At 40.6% G+C, this 19,451-nt stretch overlaps 1 protein-coding gene across 3 annotated transcripts in view; it reads left to right on the top strand.

Moving 5' to 3' along the window:
- Window positions 1–13,254: 13,254 nt before the first annotated feature.
- Window positions 13,255–19,451, top strand: part of SLC25A14 (solute carrier family 25 member 14) — a 39,454-nt gene continuing 33,257 nt past the window's right edge. The window contains exons 1-3 of one of the 3 annotated variants that reach the window (XM_010341734.3): window positions 13,278–13,335; window positions 13,466–13,703; window positions 18,574–18,667. In XM_010341734.3, coding sequence (XP_010340036.2) covers window positions 13,638–13,703; window positions 18,574–18,667 — 160 coding nt within the window. In that variant the 5' untranslated portion in view covers window positions 13,278–13,335; window positions 13,466–13,637. Of the gene's footprint in view, window positions 13,336–13,465; window positions 13,713–18,573; window positions 18,668–19,451 lie in introns of all 3 variants that reach the window. The other 2 variants (XM_003931124.4, XM_010341735.3) reach the window with 2 other exon arrangements.

Here is a 19,451-nt window from a genome sequence, read left to right as displayed (position 1 = left end):
CCATCAGATCTTGTGAGAATTCACTCACTATTATGAGAACTGCAGCATGGGAGTAACTGCCCCCATGATTCAATTACCTTCGACCAGGTCCCTCCCATGGCACATGGGAATTATGACAACTACAATTCAAGATGAGATTTGGGTGGGGACACAGCCAAACTGTATCAGCTCTTCACATGGAAATCTCCCCACCCTTATATTTTATTCATGAAACATTTGCTCAAATTCCACTATATTCTAGTCACTGGCACTAATTAGGCAAAAGAAAAATGATCCATTCTCATTTCCTGGGCAGGGGAGTGCTCAGTCTGATGAGGAAGACAGATTATTGTACTATAGGATGATTAGTGCTACAATAGTGATGGCCCAGGAGGTCGTAGAAGCACAGAAGTAGAAGCAACACTCGCTTATGAAACCTTCAAGGCGTATTCTATACCACTGAAAATGAGTCTGTTGTGTAATACAAAAAGCAGAGGATTTATGGTTGGAGACATCTGCCATTTCTCTCAAGGGAATTACTCTCTCTAGGCATTAGATTTCTCATATTTAGAGCAAAAGTCTTGAACAAGATCATTGTTTTCAAAGTTGTGTTTCATAGACTATTACTAATATGCAAATAAAGAGCTCCATGGTCAAATATATTTGTATATTACTGGGTTGAACAAAATTTGCTGTTGGCTTTCTGAGTTTTAATAGGTTATTGTAAATTATAAACATTTACAAAAGGAGTATACTTCTTCACATATTTTTTACACCATGGAATTCTTTTATATCAGTTAGGAATTTAGTTTGCTACCTTACAGTCTCAAGAAATAGTTTTTAAATTCTTACCTTACCTTTAGACCTATGATTTATTGAGCTTTTAATTTTTTATATGGCATAAAAATACGGATCTAACTTTTGTGGTTTTTTGCATGAGATTATTCAAAACTTTTGTATTTTTTTTTTTTTTTTTTTTTTTTTTTTGGAGATAAAGGTCTCTCTATCTTGCCCAGGCTGGCCTCAAATTCCTGAGCAATCCTCCCACCCCAGCCTCCCAAGTAGCTGAGATTACAGGTGTATGTCAATGTGCCTGACAAGGTTATCGAATTTTGACAGCATTATTTGTTGAAAATATTCATTCCCTTATTGAATTGCCTTGTCATCTCAGTTGAAAATGAGTTGACTATATATATATATATGTTTGTGGGTCAATTTCTGGACCTATATTCTACTCAATTGAGCTATGTATTTCTCCTTCTGTCAATGCTACTCTGTCTTGATTGCTTTTATAATAAATCTTGAATCAAATAGTATAATTCTTTTAACTTTGTTATTCTTTTTCAAAATTGCTTTGTGTATTTCAGATCCTTTGCACATCAATTAAGAATTTTAGAATCAGCTTATCAGTTTTATAAGAAAGTTTCCTGGGATTTTGGTTGATAATGTGTTGATCTATTGATCAGTTTGAGGAGAATTGACATTTTCATACTATTGAGTCTTCCAAATCATGAGTATAGTATATCTTCCTATTTAAGTTTTAATTTCTCTTAGTAATTTTTTATAGTTTTCAACGTGCAGATCTTGCACATTTTTATCACATTTATCCCTAAATATTCTGTATATCTGATGCTGTTTTAAATGTTTTTAAAATTTATAATGTCCACTTATTCACAGCTAATATATAAAAGTACGACTGATTCTTGTGTATTGACTTTATATTCTGTGACTGTACTAAATCCACTTATTAGTTGTAGCTTGTTTGTACAAAATTCTAGAAGATTTTCTATTTGGACAACACATTATTTATGAATAATGAGAGTTTATTGTTTTTCCTTTCCAATCTGAATGCCTTTCTTTCTTGCCTTATTTCATTGACTAGAATTTCTTCTATTCAGTATAGAAGTGGTATGAGTGGAGAGCCTTGCCTTATTACTGATGTTAGGAAAAAAGCATTCAGTCTCTTAGTAAGTGTGATGTGATGTTAGCTATAGGTCTGTGTAGTTACCCTTCTTTAGGGTATTCTGTTCTTAGTTTGCTTAGTGATTTAATCAGGAATGAATGATGCATTTTTGTTAAATGGTTTCTCTGTGTTTATAAAGATGATTCTACAGTTTTTATTCTTTTATTCATATAGTGAATTACAGTGATTTATTTTTGATTGTTAAATCTACATTTCTCAGATAAACCCCCATGTGGTTATGATAAATCTTCCTTTTTATATAGTGTTAAATTCAATTTGCTAAAATTTTGTTAAGAATTTTTGAGTCTTTTTGAAGGGTATTAGTCTTTAGCTTTCTTTCTTGTAATGTCTTTGTCTGATTTTGGTGCCAGGGTAATTCTGACCTCATAGAATTATCTGGGAATTATTCTATTCTCTTCTATTTTCTGGAAGATTTAATTTAGAATTGTGATTATTTCTTCATTAAATGTTTGGGAAAATTTGCCAGTGAAGTTCTGAGCCCAAAATTTTCTTTGTGAGAAGGTTTTTAAACTACAAATTAACATTTGACTATTGTGATTATTGATTTCTTCTTGAATAAACTTTGACACCTTTTGTATTTTAAGAAATTTGTACATTTGTCAGTTTCACCAACATAGCCAAATTTATTGGCATAAAGTTGTTTCTATGGATTGAATATTTGTCCTCTCCAAAACTGTTGTTGAAATTTAAACACCAATTTGGCAGTAGTGAGAGTTGGGTCCTTTAAGAGTTCTTTATGTATTCTAGATACTAAACCATTATCAGAAATGTAATTTGCAAATATTCCCTCCCACTCTGTGAGTTGTCTTTTCACTTTCTTGGTAGTGTCCTTTGAGGTCCATTTAAAAAAATAATTGATAAAGTTTAATTTATCTAATTTTTCTTTTTTGTTTATTGTTTATAATATTCTCTTATCCTTTTGATGTCTGGAGGATCCATGGTGATATCTCCTCTCTTATTTCTGATATTGGTAATTTGTGTCTTCTTTCTTTCTTCTGATTAGTCTGGATACAGATTTGTACATTTTATTGGTCTTCTCAAAGAACCAACTTTTGATTTAATTGATTTTCTCTGTTTTTTCCTATTTCTTATTTTATTGATTTTCCCCCCTTACCATTGTTATTTCTTGTCTTCTGCTTAGAGTTAAATTTGTTCTGGATTTTTTAGCTTCTTAAGGCCAAAGCTGGGGTCATTAATTTGAGGTATTTCAACTTTTCTAATATAGGGATTTAGTGATTTGAATACTCTTCTGAGTACTGCTTGAGCTGTATCCCATAGCTTTTATTATGTTGCGTTTTCATTTTTCTTTTATTTTAAAATACTTTGTAGTTTCTCTTCCAATTTCTTGTGGCAGTGAACTCCAGGGACATGTGTGGAATATCTGTGCCCAGTGAAGGTTGTTTCAAGTCTCAAGGTCTGAGCTCTGACGGAAGAGTTAGTCGTATATGCACATCCTGCTAGCAACTGGTCATGGCAATTGAAACTCAGGAGGCTGGGCCCGGTGGCTCATGCCTGTAATCCCAGCACTTTGGGCGGCTAAGGCTGGCAGATCACTTGAGGTAAGGGGTTTGAGACCAGCCTGGCCAACATGGTGAATCCCTGCCTCTGCTAAAATACAAAAATTAGCCAGGTGTGTTGGTGTTGGTGTGTGCTAATCGGGAGGCTGAGGCAGGAGAATCACTTGAGCCCAGGAGGCGGAGGTTGCAGTGAGCCGAGATCATGTCACTGCACTCCAGCCTGGGTAACAGAGGGAGACTCCATCTTAAAAAAAGAAAAAAAGAGCCGGGCGCGGTGGCTCAAGCCTGTAATCCCAGCACTTTGGGAGGCCGAGGCAGGTGGATCACGAGGTCAAGAGATCGAGACCATCCTGGTTAACATGGTGAAACCCCGTCTCTACTAAAAATACAAAAAATTAGCTGGGCATGGTGGCAAGTGCCTGTAATCCCAGCTACTCAGGAGGCTGAGGCAGGAGAATTGCCTGAACCCGGGAGGCGGAGGTTGCGGTGGGCCGACATCGCGCCATTGCACTCCAGCCTGGGTAACTAGCGAAACTCCGTCTCAAAAAAAAAAAAAAAAGAAAAAAGAAAAAAAGAAAAGAAAAAAAAAAAAAAAAAAAAGAAACTCAGGACCCCAACAACGAAACCAGCTTCACATACATCAATCTTGATGTTTGGGCAAAGCAACCCTAACAAGGTGCTATGGCATGACATATAACTCCAGTTGTTACACAACAAAATAGTCAATCCATCAGTGACCTAAAGAACATGCTGAAGGCTACATTCTCAAGGAGTGGCTTGGAGACATGCAAGGAGTAAGCCACCAAACCTGCTGTGTTAACTCTTTCTTCACAACATCCAAACATAAGATTTCTCTATTGCTAACCACCGCCACTGAGGTACAGGTTAGGTGTGGAAGTAAGGGATGTTTAGGGATTGGGCACCATCTGGTCTACAATTACACAAAACTATGAGTCAGTTGTTTTAACGGAAATTACTCTTTTTTCCATTTAAAAATATAAAGAATAGACACCTCTGTTTTGTGTGGGCTTGCTTTCCCTCGATCATGCCAACCTTTCCGGCTCTTGGAACAGAATCCCAAGTCCTTAGCATGATACACAGAGCCCCACCTGATCTCCCCACCCCCGGGACCTCCCTGTCCTCATCTCCCACTGCCCTTCCCCTTCATGGCTCTGCTCCAGCGATGCTGGCGACCTTGAAGTTCCTCACACACACCAGGCCCACCTGCTTCAGGTCTCTGCCTGGAGTGTTCTTAGAAATCCTCATCACTGGCCAGGCGTGGTGGCTCATGCCTGTAATCCCAGCACTTTGGGAGGAGGTCAGGAGATTGAGACCATCCTGGCTAAAACGGTGAATCCCCATCTCTACTAAAAAATACAAAAAATTAGCCAGGCATGGTGGCACGTGCCTGTAGTCCCAACTACTCGGGAGGTTGAGGCAGGAGAATTGCTTGAACCCAGGAGGCAGAATTTGCAGTGAGCCAAGATTGTGCCACTGCACTTCTGCCTGAGCGACAGAGCAAGACTCCATCTCAACAACAACAACAACAAAAATCCTCATTAGTGTCCCCTTAATCTCTTGCATGTCTCTCCACAAAAATTACCCCACTGGAGGCCTCCTGGCTCCTGTATCTAAAACAGCAGCCCCTGCCATTCTCTGCGCCCTTTCCTCACACCTGACAGTATATTGTTAACCTGAATATTTTCTTATTTTTTACCTGATTCTCCTCCACCTCCCAACGAGAATGTCTGCACCATGGGGGCAGGGACTGTTTCTGATTCACTGGGAGGTCCTGAGGCCTAGCACCATGCGTGGCACAAAATTGGGGCTCAGTAAGTGCCTATTAAATGAATGAACTGGATATAGATAGACAATGGGCAGAGGGGGAGAAGGAGGATATTTGGAACACAGTAAAATATTTTCAGCTCTAGGCTGTAGAGAAATACTCAACTAAATTCTTAACTTTTCTCTCAGGACTTAAGTTTCAAATATATTTAATACCATAAAATGTATTTTATAAAGATGATTTGGTTTCCTCTTAGAGGCTAACCTTGTCTAACAAGTTTTTTCTTTCTTTTTCTCTGATGACAAGTCATACACATTTATAGAAGAAAATTTAAATGATGTAGAAAGAGATAAGGTATAAAGTGAAAAGTCTACTGGACTGAAGGTTAGGGACAGCTGTGTCAGCAGGGCATATAAAAATGTCCCTGTGGCTAAATTGGCCACATCAAGTGGTCCTGCTCTGCTGTTTATGTTCTTTGCCTATTTTTAAAGGAAAATACCTTTGAGTGTTTGTACACTTAGAACAAAATCCAAAGTCCTTAGCATGATACACAGAGCCCCACCTGATTTCCCCTCCTCTGGTCCCTCCCTGACCTCATCTCTCCCTGCCCTCCCCTCCTCTTTAATGTTCAAAGAAACTTGTAGAGCTCACTATGTATTAAAGACAATAGCCTTGCCCATCAAATATGTTATCACCTTTTTTTTTTTTTTTTTTTTTTTTTTTTAGACAGAGTGTTACTCTGTTGTTCAGGCTCCCCAGTTGCTGGGATTACAGGCACACACCACCACACTGGCTAATTTTTGTATTTTTAGTAGAGGCAAGGGTTTGCCATGTTGGCCAGGCTGGTCTCGAACTTCTGACCTCAGGTGATCCACCTGCCTCAGCCTCCCAAAGTGTTGGGATTACAGGTGTGAGCCACTGCACCCTGCCTTTTTTTCCTCTCCAATTTATTGCTTTTCTTCTAACTTCGTGGTGTTTTCTGCCATTCAGAAGTGATTTTCATTGAGTGGTCAGTTTTATTAATCCTTGCTTTTATTGTCTCTACCTTTGGTAGTGTACTGAGAAAGGTCTTCCTCACCCCAGGGTTATAATACTGTCTACCTACAACTTCTTCTGGTACTATCATGGTTTGATTTTATTCCGTCATGTTTAAATTTTAAGGCACGCCCCTTTTTGGTGATAATAGACATGTATTGAGTGCTTATGATGTGTCAGGCTCTGTTCCAAGTACTTTATGTCAATCAGCTCATTTGAATGTTCCGTAAGTCCTGAGATAGGTCTGGTAGGATCCTTGTTTTCACAGGTGAGGAAACTTGAAGACAGGGTGGTTGGGTACTTATGCAAGACCACACAGCTAGCAAAACCTGGTCTGTCAAATGCTAAAGGCTACATAGGGTTGCTGTAAGGTTTAGAGTTGGTGTATGCCAAGTTTCTGGAATATAGTAGGCAGTCAATAGATGGTGGAGTTTTTATTTATTATATAGTTTCCATAAACATAATTTCTGATGGCTGCATATTACTTGGAAAATGACATATTTTAAGGTAAGTACATTTCTAAAATATTATTCCTTTAAAAGCATGTTTAGAATTCCATGGGAACAAACAAAACTTTTATTTGAAGAAACAATTGTCATAAAAATAAATTGTCATAAAAAGAAATCCCAGAAAGATTGCATTAACATGTGTTTCACTGGGCAATGGGATTACAGGTGTGTGTGTGTGTGTGTGTGTGTGTGTGTGTATGTGTCTGTGTGTGCTGTGTGTGTTTAAATCTTTGTTGGCAGAGCAGAGCGGCCGCTAGAGGTCCCTGATGCCTGAGGAGCTGTCAGTGATGCGATGGAGCAAGCAGGGATCGGTAACATCTGAGACAGACTACAGAACAGCACGTGCCAGAGGTGGAAGTCCAAGTTAAACGCAAAAGGACCACCTCACTGAGAACCAAGAGTGTTAGTTATACCCGAGGCCTTGTCAGCAGCAGCAAGCCCCTGTGGTGGACTTCCAGGCTGAATTGATACAGGAATTCTTAACTGAGACACTAAGAGGTGGTTAAAGCCATATTGGAACAGCAGTAATCTGATTCCAAGCAAAAACCAGTCAATGTAATAAAGATATAATCTGTAATTTTTCAATATGATGTAGATTTATTTAGTCTGTCTTTTTTATGTTTGTTGCTTTCATTTTTTTAGGAAAAGGCTATTACAAGGTTGATTTTGATTTATTACCTTGTTTTTCCTTTGGGATTTTTCTTTTTTTTGACTTTAAGATTAGAATGCTCTCATTTCTGAGCATTCACTATTTACTTTTTATAAAATAAGGGTAGAGAGGAAGGGGGATTATTGATAAATTCTCTTCTAGCTTTTCTTTATGTCTGCTTTTGCAATATTACCCCTCAAATTGAATTAACTAGGCCTATGTATGCCACCATTTTGAGTTTAAATCCAAGGAGACAAACAGAAATTATCTGAAAAATTATTCTTTGTTGAATCATTTATACCTAAAATTTTCAGTTTTTTTTTTTTTTTTTTTGAGACAGGGTCTCAAAACTCCTTGCAGCCTCTGCCTCCTGGGTTCAAGTGATTCTTCTGCCTCAGCCTCCCAAGTAGCTGGGATTACATGTGTGTGCCACCATGCCCAGCTAATTTTCTGTATTTTTAGTAGATATGGGGTTTTGTCATGTTGCCTAAGCTGGTACTGAACTCCTGACATCAGGTGATCTGCCTGCGTTGGCATCCCAAAGTGATGAAATTACAGGCTTGAGCTGTTGTGCCTGGCCAGTACCCAACATTTTCTATTAATTGCATGGGCTTGGTTGCAAGCAGATGGTGGAATCTGATTATTGTCTCAAGCTCTTCCCAAGAGTAAGATAATTTTTCATTGAATAGGTATGCACAATTGATTTTTTTAACCTAGGAATTTTTGAGCTTATCAGTTCAGTTCACATATTCTTAATCATATGTTATGGTCTCGAAGTAGGACCATTTAATTTTCTGTTATTCAGTTATATCCTCTTTTATTCTAGTTTCAAATGCTAGTTCTACCTAAAAAATACTAGTTTAGGATTTCTTTAGAGCAGGGCTTGGTAACATATCTGGCCCACTACGTGTTTCTGTAAATAAAATATTAGTGGAACACAACCATGTTCACTTCCTACATGTGATCTGTGGTTACACCAGTGCTACAGTGGCATCTTTGAGTAGTTGTGACAGATGGAATGACAGGTACAGCCTAAAATATTTAATATCTTGCCATTTAAAAGGAAAAATTGGCTGACCTTTGTTTTAGAGTAGCAGATTTAAAGAAGAAAACACCAAGGTGAGGCCAGTGAGCCTACTGATAATGTTATAGAAGGTGATGAAGAAAGGATTATATAAGTGTATATAGGGTATACATTACAGGGTAGAGAATCAGATGAATTTATTGGGGAAGGGATGACTCAAAGAATCATGTTAAAACTTGCTATATATGTAGATGGGTAGTTGCAGGGTCCAGCCTCACAGGGTCTAGTGGGTGTTCTTTTGTATGTGGAGATGATAGATCATAGAAAAGAAAGTCACAAGACTTGGAGATAAAAGAAAAATTCAGCTGGGCTCAGGGGACCACTGCTACCAAGGCACGGGGAGTCCAGCAGTGGTCCCAAATGCCTGGACGTGCTGATATTTATTGTATACAAGGCAGGGGGGGCAGGGCCAGAAGAGTAACTCATCTGACACGATTGGTAGGGGCCAAGCAAATCACGTTCTTACAATACAGGGGGCCAGGTGGGTACAGTTTATGGAGTCACGTGGGTATAGTATAGGGGGTCACATTGGTATAGTACAGAGGGCCCCTCCCTCTCAGGTAGCCACTGCAAGGAGGGGAGACACATGCATCAGTATCTTTCTATGCACTTACCAGAGAGATCAAAGGCTTTTAGGATTCCTCTATTCTTACTTCTCACAACTTCTAAGAATTTACAAGGGAGCATTGGGTGGGAAAGTGGAACATGAAAGTGGACAAGGATAGTGACCATCAGAGCGCAGCACCACAGAGAGGTGTTTAAGCCCCTGGATGTCTGCAGGCCCATCCAGGCAATGTCAGGCCTTTCTCAAGAGCCAGCAGAGCAGAGTTTTCTCTGAACTCCCCCAGTGAAAGGGAAAGTCCCCTTCATGGACTGCTAAGTAACCGGCGCCTTCCCAGGCACTGGCGCTACCGCAAGGCATTTACTCTCGCCTCCTAATCACTTCTCACAATGTCCCTTCAGTTCCTAATTATATTTCACCCAATTATGTCTATACTATAAGACTAAAATGTTCCTACACTATAATACTAAAGATTAATAGACAATAATGATATAATATGATTGATTCTATAATTGATTATGTGATTGAATCTAATATCTATTTGGTGTCATTTCCATAACTAAGTAATCAGTAAATATATCATTGCTATAACTAAGTAATCAGTTATTTATTAGACTGGGACAGATTGTGCCTTCAGTCTCTTGCCATGGCACCTGGGAAACTTTCTTCCCACAGGTAGTTTTTAAAGCCATTTAAACAATTGGTACCCCTTTTCATTATAAAAATGTAAGGCAAATGATAGCCAGGAAAAATAGGAAAATAAACCATTATGTTGTGAATATCAGTTTAATTTTTGTTTGGTACCTAAAAATTTCCTAGGATATTTATCCAATTGGGATGCAAGGTGTAAATATTAGTAATATTAGTATGACTTTTAAATGTTTAGTTGCATTGTTGTCTAAAAGCATCACTAGAAATATGGATTGCCACTAACAATTAATAGACCATTAGTTTGTTAGGACCACACTTTGTATTCTGGGGGTTTTTTTTTTTTTGTTGTTGTTGTTGTTAAATAAGTATTTCCAAAAAAGGAAAAGAAAAATCTTTGCCGATATTGCAGTTTCCATAAAACGGCATGTTTAAACATTTTTCTGATCAGAAAAGTAGCTACAATAACTGCTATATTTTTAAAAGGCTGTGATGAAACAATGCTGCCACTGTGGAAAACAGTTTGGCAGTTCTTTAAAAACTTGAACACAGAATTACCATATGGTCCAGCAATTGCTGTCCTAGGTATATACCTCTAAAAATTGAGAGAAAGGACTCAAGCAGATTCTTGTACACCAGGGCTCATAATATTTATAATAGCCAAAATGTGGAAACAACCCAAATATTCATCTGTGGATGAATGGATAAACAAAATGTGCTCTGTCCATACAATTGAATATGATTCAGCCTTAATAAAGAAATTCTGATACAGGGCACAATGTGGATGAACCTTCAAAGCATTATGCTAATTGAAATAGGCCAGACACAAAAGGACAAATGCTGTATGATTTCACTTATATGAGGTACCTAGAAGAGGCTAATTCATAGAGAAAGTAGAATAGTGGTGACCAGGGGCTGGGAGAAGGGAGAGGGGAAGTGATTAAAAGGTTTCTGTTTGGGAAGATGAAACATTTCTGGAAATAGATAGTGGTGATGCCTTCACAACGTTGGGAATGTACTTAATGCCATAGAATTGTACGGTTAAAATGGTAAATTTTATGCAATGTCCTTTTTTTCTTGAGACAGTCTGTTGCCTAGACTGGAGTGCAGTGGCACCATCTCGGCTCACTGCAACCTCCGCCTCTCAGGTTCATGCGATTTGCCTGCCTCAGCCTTTCAAGTAGATGGGACTACAGACGTGCACCAACACGCCTGGCTAATTTTTGTATTTTTTTTTTTTTTGAGACGGAGTTTCGCTCTTGTTACCCAGGCTGGAGTGCAATGGCGCGATCTCGGCTCACCGCAACCTCCACCTCCAGGGTTCAGGCAATTCTCCTGCCTCAGCCTCCTGAGTAGCTGGGATTACAGGCACGCGCCGCCATGCCCAGCTAATTTTTTTGTATTTTTAGTAGAGACGGGGTTTCACCATGTTGACCAGGATGGTCTCGATCTCTTGACCTCGTGATCCACCCGCCTCGGCCTTCCAAAGTGCTGGGATTACAGGCTTGAGCCACCGCGCCCGGCTCTAATTTTTGTATATTTAATAGAGATGGGGTATCACCATGTTGGTCAGGCTGGTCTCGAACTCCTCACCTCAAGCGATCCACCTGCCTTGGCCTCCCAAAGTGCTGGGATTACAGGTATGAGCCACTGCTCCTGGCTGTAATGTACATTTGTCTACAATAAAACAACAACGGGCCAGGCACGGTGGCTCACGCCTGTAATCCCAGCACTTTGTGGGGCGGGGGAGGGAAGGGCTGAGGCAGGTGCATCACCTGAGGCCAGGAGTTGGAGACCAGCATGGTCAACATGGTGAAACCCTGTCTGTACTAAAAATACAAAAATTAGCTGTGTGTGGTGGCAGGCGCCTGCAATCCCAGCTATTAGGGAGGCTGAGACAGGAGAATCGCTATTCGGGAGGCGGAGGTTGCAGTGAGCCGAGATCGCGCCATTGCACTGCAGTCTGGGCTATGAACGAGACTATATCCAAAACTAACCAAACAAAAAAACCAACAAAATAAAACAAGGTGAACTAAAATGAGAAATATCCTTTTGGAACAACACAGTTCCAAATATTCATTCATTCAACAAATAACCATTTAGGGCCAACTGCCTTGCACTGACTTTTCCTTATAGCACATAACCAATAACCCCTATTATTGTGTACTCTCGAGTGATGATTAGGTAACGTTGTAAGACGGTAAAAAATAAGACATAGCCCATTGGTTATGGGAATCACCCGGGGTCTTTGCGGTTCCCCTTTCCTGCGTCTACAGGGGCTGGAGCCGGAAACCGGGCGTCGGATTCTTGTCATCTTCTGACGGATTATGAGATTTGTATTAACTGGGATTTCTCCTGTTGGTGTTTTTCTGCCTCATCTGTTAAGCTTTTTATGATCCCCTTTTCGGTATCCAAGTTGCTTTTTCTTAAGTAAAGTTTCTGATTAAAGCGAGAGCTTCCAGTATGGGGCCTGACGCTAATTTTTCATTCGTTAATGTCTGACGTCCAGTAGGTGCTTTCTCGATCTTCCTCCCTCCCTCCCCCCCTTTCTTCCTTCCCCTCTATCTCCCTTTTTCTCCCTTCCTTTCTCCCTCCCTCCCTTCCTTACCCTCTCTCTCCCTTTCTCTCTCTTTCCCTTCCTTCCTTCCCTCACTCCCTCCCTTTCTCTCTCTCTTTCCTTCTTTGATGGAGTCTTGCTCTGTCACCCCAGGCTGGAGTGCAGTGGCGGGATCTCAGCTAACTGCAACCTCTGCCTCCGAGGTTCCAGCGATTTTCCTGCCTCAGCCTCCCGAGTAGCTGAGACCACAGGCACGCGCCACCACACCCAGCTAATCTTTTTTTTTTTTTTTTTTTGTATATTTAGTAGAGACGGGATTTCACCATGTTGGCCAGGCTGGTCTCAAACTCCTGGCATCGGGTGATGTGCCCGTACTCCTAAAGTGCTGGAATTACAGGCGTGAGCCACCGCGCCTGGCCTTGATCTTTATTTTATTATCGAGCCCAGGCACCTCACTAAATTCGGCTCACCCCAGTGTCTCATTTTCCTACTTTTATTTTGAAGCCTTTGCCCCACCCCCTTCACGTTGCCGCCGTTTTCGTACTCCGCGCGCGCAGAGTATCACGCCCACCACTCTTCTGGCCCCACCCCTCAAGCCCCGATACCCGGGCGAGGCCCCTTCCTCTCGCTCTGCCCTTCTTTTCTAGCACGCGCCAGGTTGGTAGGTATCGCGGTGACGAGGCGGCACCTCTTTTCCCTCTGGCGAGCACATTAACTGCATGAAGCTGCCAACTTCTAACGCCTTAGCTCCCCTACCTCCACCTCCCGCAAGCCCGGTTGCCCCCTCTAGGCCTCTGCGCCCCCAGTGGTTCCTACCCTCGCCTTCAGACACCTGCCGCTTACGCCTCTTATTTCGCGCCTTTGTTTTTAGCTTTGGAAGGGGCGGAGTTGAAATGGCTGCGCCACCGTTGCCGAAGCAACGCCTTGGTTACTTCCGTTGGTTTCAATGCTTCCGGGTTGGCACTGCAGTAGCGTTTCCGACTGTGGGAGCCTCAGCTTCCCAGTCGTCCGATGAGCCGGAGCAGGTGAGGGGGAGCTCCTGGACTTCCAGGCTGGGGAGCGGGGCTGGGCCGCGCCAGGCCGCGCGGGGCCGGGCTGGCCTGGTTCCCGGCCTGGGAGGGGCTTAACGGTCCTCTGGTCTCTCTCTCCCCTCAGCTGAGTCCCTTCCCTGTCTTTCACTCTTCTGGCATCGGTGGTTTTACTTCTTCGATTGAACCCTGCTTCCTCGACCCCCCTGGGAGGCCGCCTCCTTCAGGCGCCTCCCTTCTCTCCACGAGCTCGCTCTGACAGCTGAGGAACTGGCAAGATCCTGCTATCCAGAGGGTGAATGGGTATCTTTCCCGGAATAATCCTAATTTTTCTAAGGGTGAAGTTTGCAACGGCGGCCGTGATTGTAAGCGGAGTAAGCAAACACCTCCATTGTATTAGTGTGAGGGATGCTGTTGAGAGATGCTCCCCTTTGGTTTCTACCCCCTGTCACTCCTGAGATCAAGGCGTTGAAGGCATCTATTAAAATGCAGTTCAGTTACTTGATTGGCATGACAGCTGTTATCAGCATGAATTAGTTTCTCAGACAAGATAACAGCAGGGACATTTATAGTTTCCTATTAGTGATTCCTTGTTGTTTTTCCCACCCCCAGGCTAGAGATGCTTAGCTTTATCATGAACTCTTCCCTCGTCTTCATTCCCTACATCATCAAGTTCTTTGTGTCTTCATTTGGGAAGTCTATCTCTAACTTCAGTGCCAACAAGCGTCTTCGTCTGCTGTACTTTGCACCATCCTAAGCTAGTCTCCCTGGGTCTCCCGTTTGTAATGTAATCCACCGTGTTTCCAGCAGCCCTAATAGGCTAACTAAAATGTGGATTTTCTCAAGTCACTTCGCTGTTAAAAACATATACACATGCAAAACTTGCAGCCCCCTCCTATACCCCACCTCCCCACCCCACCCCCACCCCACCCGCACCCCTTGGTTTCCAGCCTTTCAACATAACATACTCCTTGTCTGATACACTTCTTGTCGAATACTGTTCCAGTCAACAAGGGAATTCTTTGTTGCAATTAGGTTCCTTTCTTCTTAGCACAGACCATGCTGATGCCTGCTTCTACATGCTGTGCTTGTTCCCACATTTGTGTTTCTGTTCATTCTGTCTCTTCCCTGCCCCTCTCCCTTCCCTGCACCTAACCAGAATGTACCTACCCTCTCTCAAGGTTCAATTTACATTCTCTCACCTCCACAGTTTTCAAATTATTCAAGCCCATGCTGATTGTAATCTTTTCTATGCTCCTCTTGCTCTTAAAGTTTGTACCACACAGTTTAGCACTTAATTTTTCTCTAACGAACTACTTTGATTTCTTCCACCAGATTATAAGCTCTTGAAAGGCAAGTACTATATTTTCTACTTTTTCCCCCTGTCCCGTCTCATTGTTTATTCAGGAAAGATAGCTTGAATGGTAAATACTGTCTTGGTGCTAGAACGTATAGCTGTGTTTTTCTTTTCTTTTCTTTTTGACACTTGTGATTTCTAATTTTTCTAGTAGCTCTGTTTTTCAGGCATGATTATACCCAAAGTACATTGCAGGTTTGGGCATTTAGCATGCCTTCAATAATATCTGCTTAGCTGTCCATTGTTACCTTCTGAATCTGAGAATCTTTAATTCCTGCTTTTTCTTAAAGGAGAAAGCAGGAAAGGGACCCAGAGTTTCCTGACCAGATCTTTGGAGTAGTATAGGGCTATGTAACTTGTATTCTGGGACATTCTTTCTCTCACTCATTAATTTATCAAATTTTCTGAAGTCAGATCTTCAGAATAAATGTTGGCATTTTTAATGACAATTTTCATTGGTTTCTCTATGCAGTAAAAATATTTAAGGTACTATATTTCTATTTTACCTTATATATGACTACTTTTACCCATATGTGGGGTTAGCCCCTACAAGTTAAAATAATTTTCAGAGGGCTTGAAGTAATTCCTTGCAACAAAAGCAAGGGAAGCAGGCTTGTAGGCAGAGAATATCTGGGGATCAAGATAGTGTCATGTACAGGGTGTGCGGGATTGACCAGGTCCAGCAAGTTACCTTTCTGGTTTTCCCTGCAATCCTTTATATACAGGCTGCATACAGAGGTAAAAGACATCACACTGCGAAACCAACTAAATTTCGAATGGATGTGTACTCAGTTCTGTGCAAGCTGTAATGGAGGTTATAAAAAGTACTGTATCCTCCCTCATGGATCTTACTTAGTTAAGAGAGAAAATAACATGGGACATCTTGAAGCTGAACCTCATCCTAGTCATTTTTATGCCTGAGATTAAGATATAGAAGGGATAAAAGAAGGTTCAAGTAATATTGCACACCTGTCCAATAGGTGTGACACAACAGGCATGCATGTAGACAACTTTATTTAAAAGACTTGGAGGTTTCAGCTGACAGTTTAATGATTCGATAATGTGATGTGGCTCCTAAAAAAGTGAGTGCAATTTTCAGCTGTAGTAATTGAAGTATAATGTGCAAATGAAGAGAACGATCGTGAATATGTAGTCCGAGAAACATAGATGTAAGAGAACATCACAGCTGTCTTTAAGTGTTTAAAGGGCTTGCCTAGGGAAAAAGAATGCCATCTGTTGAATATTACTCCAAAGACCGGGTACAAATTAGAGGAAGACAGACTTTTGGCTCAATATGAGGAGGGAGTGTCTAAAGACAGATCTAATCAAAGATGATCCAGGATTTGTTGATAAGATTTTTTCTGAACATTGGAGTGAGAGAGATTTTACTGTCAGAGGAGGGTGGTAGGGACGTGGTGATTGTGGCAATGTTGAGTTTTGCCTGTGGTCCCCAGATGTTTGGATTTCGTGGGCCAGTAAAATGTAAATGAATGTGTGGGGAGGATACACAAACACAGGCTAGTCAGCCTATGCTCCAGGTGTAAGAAGGATGTGATCTCTTAATAATAGACAGTCCCTAAATTAAATATATTTACCTGGAAAAAAAAAGCACTCAGTGCCCTTATTTTTGTCATTTTGCCCCAGAATTGTGGGAATTTCATTAGGGAGCCACTGGGCTACTGGGCTTTGGTCTTTCTGCCATGTCCTCCTTGCTCCCTGCCTTTCACTGATGTATCATTTCTCCCTAATCCTAAGCACATCTTTCTTATGAAAGGGCTGGGTATAAGGTTGTAAAATTGTGACAGAGGCTTTCTCTATAATGCAAAGAGTTGAAAAAAGTTGTAAAGAGAAAGTTTTGGAGAGAAGCGCAGTAGCTGTCTTAAACCTTTAAAAGACTATTTTGGGGCAATCTCGAAATTTGTGAATGGAGAGTTAATTTTTCCTCACAAACTCAAAGAGGGGGATATGCCGCGGTCTTGCTTTTCCATTTCTACTCTCACCGTATGTGTCATAGTTTACTATCAATTCTAATCAGAAAACCTGGGCATGACATAAATCTTGATAAGGTAATATTTGGTCTTCAAGACTCTTATTTCCAGCTGCAGTTGTTATTTGAAATGGCTGTTCCTACTTTGCTCATTAGAATTCTTTTCGACAACTTTCCTCCAAAAGGGCTATCTATCCCAGACTCTACTGTGCTTGAGAGGAAGCCTTCATGATGATTTTTTGTGGTCTGTAACTAAAGCATTTAATCAGCATGTTTGCTATCTTCTCTGAAAAATTGTATTGTGCTTAGTTACAGAGAATTCCTTAATGTGGAAGCAAAGCAAAACCTTTAAAGGGATACTGTGACTCAAAGGTGCTAACCCCAGCTTGGGCAATGGGAGGGAGGGGTGGACAACAAGTAATGTCTGTTAAGAGGTAAATTTGGGTACTTAAATGTTTAAAAATGTAGTAATGATAGTTAACTAACGGTTATTGACCTAGGTGCCAGGTACTTTTCAAGGCGTTTTTCATATATTATTTAATTTTCACAACAGCCCTATTAGTTTTTATTATTAGTTCCATTTTACAGTTCAGAAGGTGGAGCCATAGATAGATTAAATAACTTGCCCAAGGTCACAGAACTAGTAAGTGGTGGAGTCAAGAAATGAATATGGAGTTAGTATTTAAATTTTAGCAGTCTGACTTCAGGAGTCTGCATTCCTGCCCGTAAACCACTTGGAAGTTGCTTTTGAAATTCAGATGTATACATACTGTGAAGCTCTGAAAAAGGAATATTTGAAGGAAATCTGAGAGTCTGTGCTAAGAATAGATACTACTTTCAGGTGGACCAGGATTTAGTAAGCAATGCCTAGAACAGTTCTTAAGTGTGGAAGCATCGGCGTTATTTGGGATCTTGCAAATTCTCAGGGCCTCACCACCAATAAGAAACTCTAAGGGGGAGGCTCAACAATCTATGTTTTAATAGGCCTTCTAGATGATTCTAATACATGCCAAAATTTGCAAAACTGGAGGCCAGAGCTGTGGAAAAAATAAAATCCAAGAGAGAACAAGCTGAGAGTGGCAGAAAAAGAGAGTAAAGTTGAAAAGATTGACAATGACACGTCTAACGGGGGTGGGATAGGGAAGGAGAAAAGGGAGGCTGGGAGCAGAATATGTTGTTAAAGAACTAGAACATAAAAGAAGAAAAGTATTTGTGTGTTTTCAAAGGCCAGGAGGAAGGAAAAGGATATCCACTAGATGGATGTACATTAAATGTCAGAGGGAAGAGAGACATCATATTGCTATCATTCCTTTGGGTGCTGGCTAGAAGGAAGGTGAAAAGGTGCTTAGCTCAGCCTGGGCCTGGTTGGGAGGCAAAGTTACATATAGCTAGAAACTTTAAAGTTTAGTGGCGCATATAGGAAGGCTAAGAATATGAGAGGGTAGTAGTTGGAGCCTGTGCTTTTTACCTGAATCAAGCTAACTGAATACCATGAACTGCTTTTATAAGATGCCTCAGCCTATATAATTTAAATTCCAGATTCCTTCATTTGTAATTATCTAGTTGAATGTCAAAGTTGGGTGTGCTGGATGGACTGAAGCCTCTTCTCTGGGTGGGGATGAGTATAACATTAAAGAAACTAGAGAGAAAGAAGGGCACAGGTTGATCTCTGAGTGAATCACATGCCTACCCCTACAAAATGTCAGTAAAGAATAAACTCATGATCATCCAGCACATAAAACAGGATCCCCCATTTTGTGTCATTCCACTTGGTGGGTTTTTTTCCTTTACATCTGTTTTATTTGCCAATTTGTTTTTCTAAATTATACGATCAGACGCTAACAAATGCTCCTCACTCTTGTGCCTTGTTCTGATTTGTGTTTATTTTTAGCACCAGAAAAGTACCACTGTAAGTCATGAGATGTCTGGTCTGAATTGGAAACCCTTTGTATATGGCGGCCTTGCCTCTATCGTGGCTGAGTTTGGTAAGAATGTGAGAAATAACAAATCTGCATTATATGGTATAGATGGTGGCTTATGGTGATGGTTATTTTTGGTGAAAGCTAGATAAAAAATAAGCTTGCTTTATTTTAAAAATTGTCTCAAATCCATGAAGTAATATTTCAGAGAGAGTACTACTAATGGTGTAGCAGATTAAGTTAAGAAAAGTCAAACTCAGGAAAGCTTTTTTGGTAGTTTAGTTATTTGTTAATTTGCTAGGCTTAAGTAAAAGACATGCATGTATAGAGGGAGTTGGATATGTCATAAGGGTTTTTGCTGTATTTATTGATGGTCTTCTATGCTAAATTGTTTATAAGTTTCTTTGTACTGAAAGTCCTTTTTTTCAAACCTCTGTTCCATTTTAGGAGAAAATATACTAACAAGATCAAACAAGATTCTCTTCTATATGATTTTAATTTTAATATATTTTTAGATTGTCATTTTTTCATCTTCCAGATTTTCTCTTTCCTAAACTATTCATAAGTGACTACTGACTTTCTTGGCATATCCTATAGTGTTGTAATATTCGGGTCATCAGTGACCAGAGCTACCTAACCACCTTGTTAGTTTTATACCCTGAAATATATTTTGTCAATGTAATGACCACTTATGTTTGTTGACATAAGATGTTTGGTTAAAGAAATTTTCCCCCCAAGCACTCTATAGGCATTAGTCCTGAATTACCTAAGGGACCAGGATGAGTAGAACCAAATAGGACTTTGCCATTATCTTTCATAATATTAGAGGAGTATTTGTTTCTTGTAAACA

This window comes from Saimiri boliviensis, chromosome X, assembly GCF_048565385.1.
Source record: "Saimiri boliviensis isolate mSaiBol1 chromosome X, mSaiBol1.pri, whole genome shotgun sequence".
NCBI lineage: Eukaryota > Metazoa > Chordata > Mammalia > Primates > Cebidae > Saimiri > Saimiri boliviensis.
Note: the sequence above shows the minus strand (reverse complement) of the source record. Positions and strands in the feature narration are given on the sequence as shown.